At 39.5% G+C, this 16,153-nt stretch overlaps 1 protein-coding gene across 2 annotated transcripts in view; it reads left to right on the top strand.

Annotated features, from left to right (window-relative positions):
• Window positions 1–16,153, top strand: part of LOC136881123 (muscle-specific protein 300 kDa) — a 169,078-nt gene that overhangs the window by 33,125 nt on the left and 119,800 nt on the right. For both annotated transcript variants that reach the window (XM_067153770.2, XM_067153771.2), the window contains exons 7-10: window positions 405–713; window positions 3,368–3,697; window positions 7,649–7,942; window positions 9,208–9,540. In XM_067153770.2, the coding sequence (XP_067009871.2) occupies window positions 405–713; window positions 3,368–3,697; window positions 7,649–7,942; window positions 9,208–9,540 (1,266 nt within the window). The remainder of the gene's footprint in view (window positions 1–404; window positions 714–3,367; window positions 3,698–7,648; window positions 7,943–9,207; window positions 9,541–16,153) is intronic.

A 16,153-nucleotide genomic window follows, 5' to 3' on the forward strand; every position in this document is an offset into this window, starting at 1 on the left:
TCCAAACATGTAATGGATGTCAGCCATCTCTTTGTTTAAAAAAATATGAGAGGTACCATGAAAACTGTTTGATATGCTACTACAAATGCAAGATGTTGCTGACATTCTTTGTAGGGCCTGGTATCTGGAACAAAAAGTATGAACAACTTTGTAATTACTGCATATGTGATCACACCATATCTCGGAAACTGTAGGTTTCTGAACATACAGTATGTTTGTTAGGACTTTTTATCTAGTTTCAGTGTCCTCTAAGTCACCTCTACATTTTGCATCTGTTATTTTGAGACTATCTGTATTACTTTCTAGATTTTTTTTCCTTTATCCAGAATTTTTTTTTTTTTTTTTTTTTTTTGCAGTAATTTTAAAAAGTTGCATATTATAATATTCTTCTTCACTTTTTTCAGTCTTTGTCTGCTGATGCAGCTGTGCATTTTGGCCGCAGCACACAACTAATTGAAGTTGCTCGACGCCTCCAAGAACTGGTGTCGTGTCCTGGGTTAGAAACTTGTTATGATGAGCACCTAGAGGTGATAACCAAGTTGCAGGAAGATGTGAACTTCAATCTTCGCCGTTTGTTATCCTTCCGCGAGACTTGGACTGCATATGAAATCCTCTCTGATAAGCTGGGCTTCTGGATGAAAAATGCTGAACGTGAACTGGCCAATTTCTCTGCCCAGGGCACCACTCCAGGGACCAATATGAGACATTTCTGGGTGAATATTTTATTACATTTATTTCACAAAGAGAGATATGAGGAGTTACTTCATTATTCATTTTAATTGCTCATAATATTCTGCAACTTATAAACAACCATTATCCAGAGTGTTTAAAATAATATATAATGTACCATTTACTTAGAATACATAGTTTAGCATATTCACCAAAGACGGGAAGTTAGGAATGAATAAACAGAGTGACAGGTTAGTGTGGGATAAGGAAGCAATAATAAGAAGAGACGTTAAGAAAAAGAAAACATTATCAGGACAAAGGACACATCTTCATGCTCTGCTATGTTAGATAGGCTGTCTCTATGTAAAGACCTGTGTTTCTGAATTCAGTTTCTTCTCAGCTCCTGACAAGCTTGTTTCTGCTTCCCAGATTTATCAGAGGGATTGGCATCCACACTCCCTGATGTAGACATTAAGAGACCTCCAGTCTTGATATGGGGAGTCTAGGATAAGGAGAAAACTTGAAAAATACTAGAAGAGGAGAGAACAAAAATTAGAAAAAAAGAATTTATGAAGGTTGGAGAAGAATAGGAACATAGAAGTAGAAGAAGAACCTTTTGACTCCTTTGGTGGGTGTGGATACCCATGGCCAGAAAAAGCTGCAAAACTGTAACAAACTTGATGAAGCATGAGAAGAAATAACTTTTGAAAAAAAAAACAACAACAAAGAATTGATGAAATTATGGCCCATTTATCCAGATAGCAGAGTATAAAGATGAGGAGAATGTTCATATTTTCATGCTACATAATAGGATAAAGAAACAACAGATTAGCAGAACTCCTTACTCCCTCTTCCGATGCTTACCTGCCACGTTAGCAGAATTCTATTGCTCCCTCTTGTGATGTTGACCTGTCACATCAGCAGAACTCTGTTACTCGCTCTAGTGATGTTGACCTGTCACATCAGCAGAACTCTGTTACTCCCTCCTGTGATGTTGACCTGTCACATCAGCAGAACTCTGTACTCGCTCTTGTGATGTTGACCTGTCACATCAGCAGAACTCCCTCTTGTGATGTTGACCTGTCACATCAGCAGAACTCTGTTACTCCCTCTTGTGATGTTGACCTGTCACATCAGCAGAACTCTGTTGCTCCCTCTTGTGATGTTGACCTGTCACATCAGCAGAATTCTATTGCTCCCTCTTGTGATGTTGACCTGTCACATCAGCAGAATTATATTGCTCCCTCTTGTGATGTTGACCTGTCACATCAGCAGAATTCTATTGCTCCCTCTTGTGATGTTGACCTGTCACATCAGCAGAACTCTGTTACTCCCTCTTGTGATGTTGACCTGTCACATCAGCAGAATTATATTGCTCCCTCTTGTGATGTTGACCTGTCACATCAGCAGAACTCTGTTGCTCCCTCTTGTGATGTTGACCTGTCACATCAGCAGAACTCTGTTACTCGCTCTTGTGATGTTGACCTGTCACATCAGCAGAACTCTGTTGCTCCCTCTTGTGATGTTGACCTGTCACATCAGCAGAATTCTGTTGCTCCCTCTAGTGATGTTGACCTGTCACATCAGCAGAACTCTGTTACTCACTCTAGTGATGTTGACCTGTCACATCAGCAGAACTCTGTTGCTCCCTCTAGTGATGTTGACCTGTCACATCAGCAGAACTCTGTTGCTCCCTCTTGTGATGTTGACCTGTCACATCAGCAGAACTCTGTTACTCCCTCCTGTGATGTTGACCTGTCACATCAGCAGAACTCTGTACTCGCTCTTGTGATGTTGACCTGTCACATCAGCAGAACTCCCTCTTGTGATGTTGACCTGTCACATCAGCAGAACTCTGTTACTCCCTCCTGTGATGTTGACCTGTCACATCAGCAGAACTCTGTTGCTCCCTCTTGTGATGTTGACCTGTCACATCAGCAGAACTCTGTTACTCGCTCTTGTGATGTTGACCTGTCACATCAGCAGAACTCTGTTGCTCCCTCTTGTGATGTTGACCTGTCACATCAGCAGAATTCTGTTGCTCCCTCTTGTGATGTTGACCTGTCACATCAGCAGAACTCTGTTGCTCCCTCTTGTGATGTTGACCTGTCACATCAGCAGAACTCTGTTGCTCCCTCTTGTGATGTTGACCTGTCACATCAGCAAAACTCTGTTGCTCCCTCTTGTGATGTTGACCTGTCACATCAGCAGAATTCTGTTGCTCCCTCTTGTGATGTTGACCTGTCACATCAGCAGAACTCTGTTGCTCCCTCTTGTGATGTTGACCTGTCACATCAGCAGAATTCTGTTGCTCCCTCTAGTGATGTTGACCTGTCACATCAGCAGAACTCTGTTACTCCCTCTAGTGATGTTGACCTGTCACATCAGCAGAATTCTGTTGCTCCCTCTTCGCACACTGATCTGTCATTGATTTATTCTGTTTTGAGTTTTTGTCTCTGTACGTGACTTCATTTGCCACTTGTTTGCTCCTTTCCATTTTAAAACATTTCATTGGGTGTATCCAATGTGTATATTCCTATTGTGCTTTCTAACTTCCTTCTTTAAGGAAATTTTGTATCCTTTGCTCTCCTTTACAAAGCAGAAGTATTGTTAGTATTGAATGGAGTCCAAAAAATCATTGATATACTTAAAATTTGGATATTAACGTTTACTGATTTTGTTTATTACTTTATATCAGGAATTGAAGGCCCAGTATGAGGTCCACAACAACATTCGCAATGAAGCCAGTAGTCACTTCGATGCAGCCATGTGCATCATACCAGTGGCTGATGAGACCCTACAGAGACAGCTCCATGCTCAGCTGGAAGAACGATGGCGAGCCATGTCGGTGCAGATGCATAACATTCAGGTGGCTGTGACAGAGACTCTTGCAGACCAGGATGTGCCAGTGAAAGACAAACTGGGAGCTCTGGAGCAAGAACTTATCGAACTGCAAGCTGCTCTGGATGACATGCATGGTATCCTCAAGACAGAAGAGGAGCTGGAGCTATACATACAGCGACTTCAGGTAATTCATTCTCTCCACGTGTAATTTGAAGACATGCTTGGAAAAATGGGCTAAACCGCAACTTTTTAAAATGGGGAAAAGTTTATTCTTATAAATGACACTGAAAAAACAAATTGTGAACATGGAACATGTGAACAGACACTATAAAATTATATTTGTGATAATTATCACTAAATTTAATTTCCCTCTTTTATCTCTGCCATTGTTTCTGATCACATTGTAAATGTAGTGCAGGAACATAAATACAGTTCAGACACCACAAATGACGTGATTATTACTTATTAATTTCTTAAAATTAGTAGATTGTATGGGTATTGTCGTGTTAACATTTTCTTCTGTTGAAGCTATAAGTATCACTATTCTTAAACTTTATAAGAGTTATTTATTAATGTGTTATTCATTTGAATTATTTGACACTATGTTGGCTGTATTCCTTATCATTTATTTTCGGTGCTTCATCGTCAACTCGTCGCTAACTACAACATTCCGAACACACTGCTCGCAAATCCAGTCAACATTTTCATTTGTTTATAATCTCTAAGGCAATGTCCGCACTTACAATGCTACCATCGATCACATGAATTGCACAACAAGATGAGGTAGTTTATCCTTACTGTTTCAATTTATTTTTTAGTAATTCAGACACTATACTGTAAAACATTGATTATCCAAATGTCAAGTCAGCCAAAACAGATTATCCAAAACCACATTTTCTTCGTTAACATTTTTAGTGCATTCCTTTTTTAAAACAATATATTACAGAGGGAAAATCCTAGAAAATGGATTCCTTAAAAATATAGCCTCCTGCTCTGTACAAAGCACAAAATATTCTGTGAATGGTACAGGAAAAATTTGATACCCAGTATTAAGAGCTATTGTAGACATGGAGGTAAATACTGCTGCTTCTCATCCATCAATTGAAATTTTGAATGTAGTTGACAGTGACCTCAAGGTACAGTAGTACATCTTCCACCGAATATCTGCTTTGATTTATGATATAGATCAAAGTGCAATTGAAAAACTGAAAAGACTTTATAAGAAGCAAGTGTTTGAGATCATGCTCCTAGGAAATGGAGGTTTACGTTCAAAGAATGAAAATCAGTGATTACTGCACACAGAAAGTTACTGTGCCATTTCTGTTAAGTACTGTTTTCTGTATGTAAGGTATAATATTGTAATGGTAACATTATTTTTAGAGAAACTTTTATATTTTATGTAGTCAGTGGCTTCTAGGTTCAGTTATCTGAAGAATTCAGAGTACGAACTATAGTTGGTTGGATAAATGACATTCTACTGTATTAATGTTTCATTAGACTTCTTTGGACTACAATGAAATCTCGATTCTCCGTTTTTGGAGGGACCGCGGAAAAAAAAGGAGAACGCGGAAAAACGGAAAATCCGGGAATGAATGAACCATCAACTATTTGGCTAAACATCACAAAAATGAAATATGTATACTTATAATCTTACAAACACCCCTGAACCAAACCAAACTACAGTCTCAATGGCCTTCTGTCTACCAAGCGACCGCTGCTCGGTCCAAAGACCTGCAGATTATGAGGTGACGCATGGTCACTGTGACGAATCCTCTTGGCCGTTATTCCTGACTCTCTCTCTAGACTAGGGTCACCATTTCACCATTAAATAGCTCCTCACCAAGCTCGATAGTTGTAGTTGCTTAAGTGTGGCCAGTATCCAGTATTCAGGAGATGGTGGGTTCGAACCCCACTGTCGGCAACTCTGAAGATGGTTTACCGTGGTTTCCCATTTTCACACCAGGCAAATGCTGGGGTTGTACCTTAATTAAGGCCACGGCCGCTTCCTTCCCAGTCCTAATCCTTTCCTCTCCCATCGTCTCCATAAGACCTATCTGTGTCGGTGCGACGTAAAGCCAATACAAAAAAAAAATTAAAAAAGCTCTTCAATTAAAGGTACCATAATCGTGGAATGAGTGAACCTGGAACCAACCCTCATGTCCAGGTAAAAATGCCTGACCTGGCCGGGAATCAAACCCGGGCCCTCCGGGTGAGAGGTAGGCAAGTTAGACTGCGGGGCCGGCTTCATACATTAATTACCGGTACGCGACTTAAAATCTCAAAACTTTACATTCATCTTTGCCAGGAAAACTTCGTCAGTTTCTTCTGAAAACTTTCAGCTCAGCAACTTTGATCAGCCAAACTCTTCGAAAAATCTAACACCTGTAACGCCAAGCCAAACAACAATCGACCACAAGTAGATTTTAATTCTCTAATCTAATAAAATAAAGCACATTAGATACAAAAACGCCCAACATGATGGCAAAATTCTTTTTTTTTAAATCTTCCATTGTAATTTAGTCATCGGTATACTGTTCGTAGTCAGTTCATGGAAATCTTGTACCACATAAATTAGGCCTACATTGACTTTTAAAGGTTATGTTGAACTTGAGAATATGGTTTTGAATGTAAGTATCAATTCTCAAGTTCTCGAATGCATTATATTCAATTCTGCCTGTCACTAATCATAATTACGGTTATTCGTGACCTTGACTCAGCTGAAATGTAACGTGCGCAAAAGAACGACTGCAGTTTTTATAACATTTTAGCACAAAACGCAAAATTCCCAGTCTTATATTAGGACCAAAACAATAATAGGCAATCCCAAAATGTCCCATGACTATATGTACAGTATGTAAGGTTCTTGTCTCGATAACGTAATCATATATGATAATATTAAAATACTAAATTTGTGTTACTTAAGAAGGAGCCATTTCAATTCTTGCCTGAAAGCCTAGTGACTATACAGTGCCCTGAGGGAAGTGCCGAAAACCTGTTTAGTGATACACTTGAAAAAAGTAAAAAAATAAATATGTAACCCTGGACATAATGTAGACGTTTTGCGAGTACGAACATTTGACGAAAACTTGTTCTTTCTTTAAGTAGAGCTGCCGAAATTCACTCTGTCTCCTTCCAATTGTTGTGGACACTCTCTGTTTTATGATTTCCGAGGATTCTCTAAACAATACCACCCGAATGCGATGCTAAGATGGTCCCTTATGCAAGTTCACCGCCGATCGCTTTTCCAGCACGGTACAGTAGGCTACTTCCTCAAATTACTGCAATGACGGGACATTAACACCAAGATTCCTAAGTATGCCGTAGCCGTCCTTTCGTGAGATACAGTTTCTTGAAGAATGCTTGATCGAGGATTTAGCATTGATGGGACTGAAATTTCTGGACGGTTGATCCGGAAAATCGTTTCTTTGAGGAACGGATAATGCAGGATTTTTACAACGTGATTTAATTAGGATGCTCGTGGGACCGTATAATTTGAACGAATAATACGGGAAAATGTAGTTTCCGGGAACGTATAATTTAGTTTCTACTGTATATTGCAGTAAGACTAAGAAACAATCAATGAAATGGTTATCATTATCATTAGAAACAGAAATGTCACCATACAGTGTTGTTCATGAAATGACATCTGTAAAACATACTACTTTCAACAATGTAAATAGACATATTAGTTGGTCCTGTCCCATAGAGAATCATTTTTTAAGGCACTGGAAGAGTTAATTTGTTATTATTCAAAGAAGTAACAACTACTGATAGACAAATTAACTTGATACGACCAGCTGTGAGGTTAATATTAACACCAGGCATGCAAGTTCATTTTTACTGAAATCAGTTCCAAATATTAAAGGGTTAAATTATGCAATTATGCACAGGAGTCCTTGATCATCTATTATTCTTCAGTTTCAGTTAATTAACCATTGAACTGTTAACTCTCACTTATGCCATGCTAACTTTCAGCTATCACAATGGCTAGCAGACTAATTAATCAATAAACTGAAAGTAATAAGGTGACTGAAAAGAGTGATATATCAGTTTAACTTCAGGAATGAAAATATCTGAATATCTGAAAATAGTGCTATGTAGCAATTTTATAAATATTTCTGCACTGATGTTTCAGGTGATGACAGGTCGTGTCCAACATATCCAGCAAGAACTGGGCCGACTAGGTCTCCTCTCTGCTGCAGAGTCTGAAAAGGTGGGAGCACTGCTGGGAGGAGCTGGTCGCCTGGAGGTACAGGTGGCAGAGGAGTTAGAGGGAGCAACTCTGCTTCGTGACAAACTACAAGCCATCCAGAAAGGTATGTCCCGTGTCCGTCGCAACCATCAGCGAGCCACCAGTGTACTAGACCAGTGTGAAGCCAGCGAGCGGCAAGGAAGAGAGTCTGTTGAACAAGCTGTTCGGAACTGCCAGGTTTGTAGTGTGTGTTCATTGGAAATTAGTGCCTAAATTGAGAAAGTCCATTGTGAAAAGAGAGGGGTGGAAGAAATACATAGGAACATGACTGGGAAAAACACATTGACACCGAGCGAGTTGGCCAGGCGGTTAGGGTCGCGCAGCTGCGAGCTTGTATTTGGGAGATAACGGGTTTGAACCTTACTGTTGGCAGCCCTGAAGATGGTTTTCTGTGGTTTCCCAATGCTGGGGCAATGCTGGGGCTGCACCTTAATTAAGGCTACAGCTGCTTCCTTCCTACTTCTAGCTCTTTTTTATCCCATCGTCACCATAAGCCTTCTCTATGTCGGTGCACCATAAAGCAAATTGAAAAAAAAAAAAAAAAACCACAATCACAATGACAGTGTGGAAAGAGGGAGCTGCAATAAGAAGAGATGAGGACAAACATGGAAACACAAAAGGACAAGGACTATCTCCACATCTTCAAATCTTGATGAGGGAAGTGTAGGATAACAAGAAAGCCAAATATTTACAGAAGAAAGAAGGAGATGAAAAGATGAAGATGAATGACAGTGATAAAAGACAAGGAACACAGATCAAACACAAAAGGAGAAAAGGAACCCAATGGAATAATATAATGATAAGGAACAAACAAGTGACAAATCAAAGATAGGATTATTCCTCCTTAAATATAGTGTTGTCCCTTAAAGTATGGGAGTCTGCCCTGGTATGGATAGAGACAATGCAACCTTTGTCAGTGCATGAATTGTGGTGATCACCAACGATGATCATCAATGATTTTTTTAATGTCACAATAACACATCAGAAGTTTTCAGTGATGCAAGGATGTGAAAGGGCTAGGATTTGGAAGGTATCAACCATGGCCTTAATTAAGGTAAATGCCCAGCATTTTCCTGATGTGAAAATGGGAAACCAAGGAAAACCATCTTCAGGCCTGCCAGCAGTGGGATTTGAACCCACCATCTCCCGAAAGCAAGCACACAACTACGCGACCTTAACCACACTGCCAACGCGCTCAGTTCATTGTTGACAGTAGATGCTGTTGTAAGGTGAAAGGAGGATAGGAAATAGGAAGGATTATCTAATCTTAAGTCCGGGTGCTTCCCTGAACATGAGCACCAGTTAATTTCTAACTTGGGGAGGATGGTGGTAAATGTTGAAGTACTTTAACCTTTTATTAATATCTTGTATTGAACTATAATGGAATTTTGTTTTGTATTTATTCTACTTTATACTTTGAATCTTATTTGTCTATGTTTAAGGCGGTGGGTGACGAGTTGACAGCTCTGTGGCAAGATGTCATTGCCATACGACAGTTGCTGCACACACTACCTATGGGACTGCGACTGTCGGTCTCCCCTATCCAGGTAGAACGAGATATGTCTCAACTACAAGACCAACACTCAGCCCTCGAAACTCGGTGTGTTCAACTGTTGAGTCTTCTGCGTAGCAGACTGGCTCTGTGGCAAAGATTTGAGCGCCAGCTGGAGCTGGTGCAGCAGTCCGTACAGGAGGCAGACTACATGATGGAACTCCTTACAGTGCAGGGTTCAGTGGACTATGACCGGCTGCTCAAGGCTACAGAGCGTCTTGAGGTAAGTTGAAGATTAAATGTCTGGTTTTTATCTCTATTCCCATAATACATTTTGTTGGTAAGATAATCTTATTTCTTGACAAATCATGTAGCAAGTACTTACTTAACAGGTGGGTAGGGAAGGAAAACTTATGCCAATAAGCTTGGCTATTTCTACAGTGACTATTCGTCCCACCTTGCCATTTTATGTCATCCCACCCATCCCATCGGTTTCCATTCTGTCCTGCTTTCCAAAAGTATTTATAAATAAAGAAATATGTATTATTTTACAACATTTCAAGAGCAGATGGCAGTGTCAAGTTTAATGGCCTTGTATGTATGTAAATTCATCAGGAAGAGTGAAGACTTTTATAGAGATACTAGTTTCAAACAAAATACACTCCCTTTTTCAAGTATGACTATGACACAGGTTTGTTTCTCGAAGGTGAGGCGAGCTATGTTCGTTCGACCTTGCCCCTTGATGCTTAGTCCTTCACACACTATCTCAGTCTCGGGTAGAGGTGTTCCTCTCAGTCCGTCCTTGTTTCTACTAATGGTGGAAGTATGTTGTAACACATCAATGATATCTACTTTGCCAAAATTAGCACCGATATTAACCTGTTCATGCCCTAATTCTTTAGCCTTCCACGGCAACAGTATTGAATGGTTGGAAATCTTTGACACATGAAAATACATGCGCCAGTTATGTTTTGGTTTGTATTGCTGGGCAATGCTTGGTGAGAAGTGCTAGCAATAAATTTGTAAACGTATTTTTTGAATGGGTTGTACCGGATTTAAATCTTAACAGTGCATTGCACATTTCACAGGAAACATGTTATCTGGTGACCCTCTGTAGTGACCACAAGCAGGGACTTCTTCCAAACATCAGAACTGAGCCCAACTCTTTTGATTAGTTTATATTCACTGTTTTGAATTTTAGCTATAATGCCATCCATCGATTCACGTGGTATGGTAAACTACAGCTCAAAAGTAATGGTTAATACAACCATTCTATCATCCTTTTATAACTCCAAATTCCTGCTCTTCCCTCTTTGTACATAAGGGCTTACACATATCTGGATGACCGAGCTCGATAGCTGCAGTCGCTTTAAGTGCGGCCAGTATCCAGTAATCGGGGGATAGTGGGTTCAAACCCCACCGTCGGCAGCCCTGAAGATGGTCTTCTGTGGTTTCCTGTTTTCACACCAGGAAAATGCTGGGGCTGTACCTTAATTAAGGCCACGGCCGCTTCCTTCCCATCCCTAGGCCTTTCCTATCCCATAGTCTCCATAAGACATATCTGTAATGGTGCGACGTAAAGCAAATAGCAAAAAAAAAAAAAAACCCATATCTGGATGAACCACACTGCTTGCAACGTCAGTAAAGTAAGCAAGGTCATCCTCCATAGTCAGCGAACTTCACTTCGAACATGCCCTGTCAAACGAATTGGAGCAAACTTGGGAATTTTAGATTACACGCTCCACTAATGTATGGTGGTGATTGCACATGCAGTAAGGCACATCTTCCTCCATCTTGGTTACCCATATCAAGTTCAACAATGCACACCACTAATAGATACCTTTATAACATTTTGAGTTAAAACTTATGAAGATGGAACATATTACTTCATCACAGCAAGTTTTAATTTCTGTTGAGAAAATTATATTGATTTTTAACTTAATTTATAGTGCTGAAGTAATTAGTTTAATATTGTTCAGTAAAATTAAAAAATATATGAAGACCATTGAAAAGTGACTAAATTGTTGACATATCTTATAACTCACAACTAATTGTAACCTTTTGTAGTTCACAATTGCAATATTAAAATCAAAATAAGTTATTTTCATGGTATAGTAGTCTCTCTCAAACTCAACCTAATGTGGATTGAGAGGGTGGTGAATTACGAAAATGTTGAAATTTACGTACTTGTGGAAGTGTTACATAAAACTCATTTCAGATCATATTAAAATACTGAAAGCTTTTAACAGATAGAGGGCAGTACATATTATCTTTTGTACCAAGACTCAGACTCTGATCTCTTCTTTCTCTAGCCAATTATTGTTGTCCGTCCAACATCTAAGTCTATTGCGATTTTAATTACATTTTCCCCTCAGTCCAGTCTCTTTAATGCATCCAGTTTCATGTCCATAGTCACACAATTTTGTTTCCTCTTCTTCTCAACATTTTTCCTCAACCTGAAAACTTCTGCACACAAAATTTAACTGCAAGAAATTCCTGCAGATAAACTTACGGCATGACACTCAACCATTATAATGCATTTTTCATCAGTGGAAAGTCTAACCCATGTAATGACCAGCTTAACACATTGACGACCAGTTCCGGAGATCTTCATAGTACCGCGGCCAGCGGTTGTTGATGGGTCCCGGAGATCTCCAGTTTTTCGCACAAGCATCATTTGTAGCTTGTTGTGCTATCTATCGGCTATAATTTTAACTACTTTCAAACATGTCGTGGAGTAGAGGGATCATAGATTTTAGTGTCGATGTATTTTTTTATTGTACCGTCTTGGTAGCTATGGAAACATCGTATATATATACGGGTGTACTTACGTGCCGAGAATCACTGTACAGGATGGCGCGCCCATGGTACATTGCCTTATATGACACCAAAGTATTTCAACATTTATATGCAGATTCATTGTCTGATGTGCTACATGGGTGATGAGCCCTGAGAATTCTCCTAGTTTCTCAGCTTAGAGAAGGTGACAGCCAACAGTACGTGACAGGCTACGAGAATTCATGCTTTTATGCACCTCATATTTCCTTGATTAATGATGAAATTTTGGCAAGTTTAGGAGTTCCAAATGGTGTAGTCATGGGATATAAATTATAACTGCATCTTTCTTTCTTTAAACCTTCATGTATTTAACAAAATAATGTCAGAGCTATTCCCTGGAACTCTAGTGTACTGAGCTCGATAGCTGCAGTTGCTTAAGTGTGGCCAGTATTCAGGAGATAGTGGATTTGAATCCCACTGTCGGCAGCCCTGAAGATGGTTTTCCGTGGTTTCCCATTTTCACACCAGGCAAATGCTGGGGCTGTACATTAATTAAGGCCACGGCTGCTTCCTTCCCACTCCTAGCCCTTCCCTGTCCTTCATCACCATAAGACCTGTCTGTGTCGATGCAGACGTAAAGCAATTTACACCAAAAAAAAAACCCTCCAGTGCAGATGTCAACACGACGCGGCGTATTCAGTTGCTGATGAATACAGATAATTGTGATTAAGTAAGTACAGACCGATTATACTAGGTACCCAGTGACAGTGAATTAGATATTTCTAATGATTAACGGTTGAGACTAAATGGGGAGCAGCTGTAAAAAGAAATCCTTGCATACTTAAAAACAATGAGTGTACAAATGTCACAAATACAGCATTCATACTACATTGTGCTTAGAAAGACTATTAAATGGAGCCACAGATGGTATTGCTTTGAAAAGTATCACAACGTACAGACTACAAAACAACCTAGTGAGTAACATGTTCCAAGTTTGCGGTCGATATCTTAAATACATTTCGAGTTACCGTAGTTTGAGTGCAGCAGTGTAATTCCTTTCTTGAAGCTTGAACTATCCGGTCTACATGGGGTAGCAGCCTCTGTTCGTCAATATGTTAAATAGAAAGGAATGTACGCGCTGTCCCACCTTCAAAATCTGCTACCTACCGGTGGGTAGGAATTTCCCCGTACAAGTTGCTTGTACCCAAAAATTTTGAATGTGTTCCAGTATGTTCCAAATTTTACTTCCCCTAGTTGTACCACTTAACCAAAAATAATAAAACTAATTTCATGATTTATCCACTATCTGCAGATGTCGAGTTAACCAAGAGTTGAGTTTCTGGGACTCTACTGTATCACGTTGAAAGAAAGTTTTGAGAGCAGATGTCCCATTTTTGTCCTTCAGAAAGATGGTCACCCTGGCAATCTCCAGAGATGAGAGTATTGAAACCATTCCTCTAGGACATGTACAACTGTCATTGTGTATTCAAATGGAAAATGTACTTATAACCATACATTTCCATTACAGTTCTCTTGACCAGACATTTACAACTTCAGAAGGCCAGAGGGCCATAACTATATCCAGGAAGTGAGTAGTGGGCCACAAAAATAATTTTGTATTTAGAAAAATGAGAAATTTGGTCAATTATGATCAGGAAATAAATTTAAAACTTATAGTTGCATTTCACATTTTATGACTTATTGCTTCCATGATGCACCATCAATCGCCCCAGGTATTTCAGTAAAGAGAATAAAATCAACTTGTGATTATGTTTTTCCCTTTATATTGATCAATGAAGCTTTGATCTATTAATTTCTATGCTTAGTTTTAATAGTATGAAATTATATCTTCTTCAGATACCTAACCTCAATAAAACTATGTCCAGAAACAGTTTTGAGCTAATCCTAAAATCATCGAGCTCGATAGCTGCAGTCGCTTAAGTGCAGCCAGTATCCAGTATTCGGGAGATAGTGGCTGTCGGCAGCCCTGAAGATGGTTTTCCATGGTTTCCCATTTTCACACCAGGCAAATGCTGGGGCTGTACCTTAATTAAGGCCACAGCCGCTTCCTTCCTATTCCTAGGCCTCTCCTATCCCATCGTCGCCATAAGACTTATCTGTGTCGGTGCGACGTAAAACAAATAGCAAAAAAAAAAAAAGGGTTGTTAGTATGCCCAGCTTCAAGTGCCCAAGATTATAGATTTGATCCTAGTCAAGTTTGGTAGATTTTTAAGTACAGAATACTCTGTACTACATCATGTTGTTATATATCTGCAAGTAAAAGAGCTTTAGGAAACACACAAAGTGTTCATTTACAGTCAATCTCAAATGGGAAGTTGTTTCTGTTGCAGTCGTTTTTAAGAAGTAAACATATTTTGGCCGGACGTAACTGATGTTTAACTCGGTGAATTTTTGTACGGAGTGCAATGCATTATTTGGGTGGGATAACACAACAACATGCTAACCCATGGGTAGCCTCTCGAGACCAAAATGCTTCCCATTCAATACAGACTATAGTTAATTTTTTTTTTTTTTTGGCATTTTAATTCATGCACATCAAATTCTCTTACTTGAGATACCTTCTCTGCCATAATAAATAAAGCATATATGCACCACAGAGTATTTCACTTTTTCTAACTCCCATTTTGTTTGAATGAAAGAACAAGTACAAGTGACTGCATAAAAGACAGTACCGGGAGTCAAAGTAGAGCAATCCAACCATGAGGCAGTTATTCTGAGTGAATTGCTTTTTTTCATCCCTATCTTATGTATACTGTTATGTTACTGATGATAAGCTGATGTTGGAATATTAAGTTTTCTCTCTGAGTTTTTATGTATGCACCAGTCTTTTCTACTACATCCTTGGGAGAAGATAAATCACTTTCCCTTCCATTCTTTCCTTCACTCAGCTTGGTTTATTGTCTGTTTTCATCATCAGGTGGTTAAAATCAGCAGCATTTCAAATTTTATGAGTTGATATACAAATGTATTCAGATTTTTTTTTTTTAGGAAGATCTCAAAATATTTCAGCTTGTAGAATGGGGATGTCATTCCCTTCTATTCAAAATGTAGAACTTCCTCCTTCACCAAAAGGTGCTAATAATTTGAAGGTGTGGTGCATACATTGTATCTCTTCACTGGATAAAATTGATAAGTTTTCTAAGACATCCAAAGGGACTTGGAGATAAGATGACTTGATGTGTACCGGTACCTAAACCTGTGAGATCATGATCCCTGTGGTCCACTAGGCTGAGTGGCCCAGATGGTGGAATGCTAGCTTTCTGAATCCAAGTTGACAGTTCTGATTCTAGCTCAGTCCGATTGTATTTAAGGTATTCAAATACGTCACCCTTATGTCTGTAGATATACCGGCTCATAAGAAAACTACAGCAGGACAACATTTTCAGCCCTAAAGGGTCTGAGTGGACCAAGCGACCACTGCTCAGCCCAAAGGCCTACAGGTTACGAGATGACACGTTCAGAGCAAGTAATCCTCTTGGCCATTGTTCTTGGGTTTCTAGGTCGGGGCCACTATCTTACAGTCAAATAGCTCCTCAGTTGTTTTCCTCTAGGCTGAATTGACCTCGAGCCAGCCCTTATATCCAGGTAAATATCTGGTCATGGCCAGGAATCAAACCCGGGGCCTCCCGTTTCAGATAAGTACATGGGCTCTGGACACCTGAGAGGAAACCTAATCTACCTGAAATACTTATTCTCACACTACTCAGTGAATGATGTCCTGCATCTTACGAAAGGAAATATCCCAAGGTAAAATTTCAAAAGTAGCGAGTATTTGATTAACCAGATGTTCCATTGACTTGCTCATCTTTCACTTACGGTTATAAAGTAAAATACATCAGTATTCTTCAATGGCACTCTATCATTGTAAGAACATCTGAGAAGTGATTGGGTTCAAACTCCTCTTCCAGATGTCCTCAAAGTGTTTCTTACTTTCTTCTACTTCAACACAAATTTTGGAAGTATACTTGATACAGGTCAGACTTCCCTCCTACAAACATACACACCAATACAAATACTACACAGTTCAAAAAAATTAGGGGAACATGTTTTGTAACGTCTGGTATGTGAACATTAATTTGGTAGATGGGGCTCCAATG

This window comes from Anabrus simplex, chromosome 9 (genome assembly GCF_040414725.1).
Source record: "Anabrus simplex isolate iqAnaSimp1 chromosome 9, ASM4041472v1, whole genome shotgun sequence".
In the NCBI taxonomy this organism is placed as follows: Eukaryota; Metazoa; Arthropoda; class Insecta; order Orthoptera; family Tettigoniidae; genus Anabrus; species Anabrus simplex.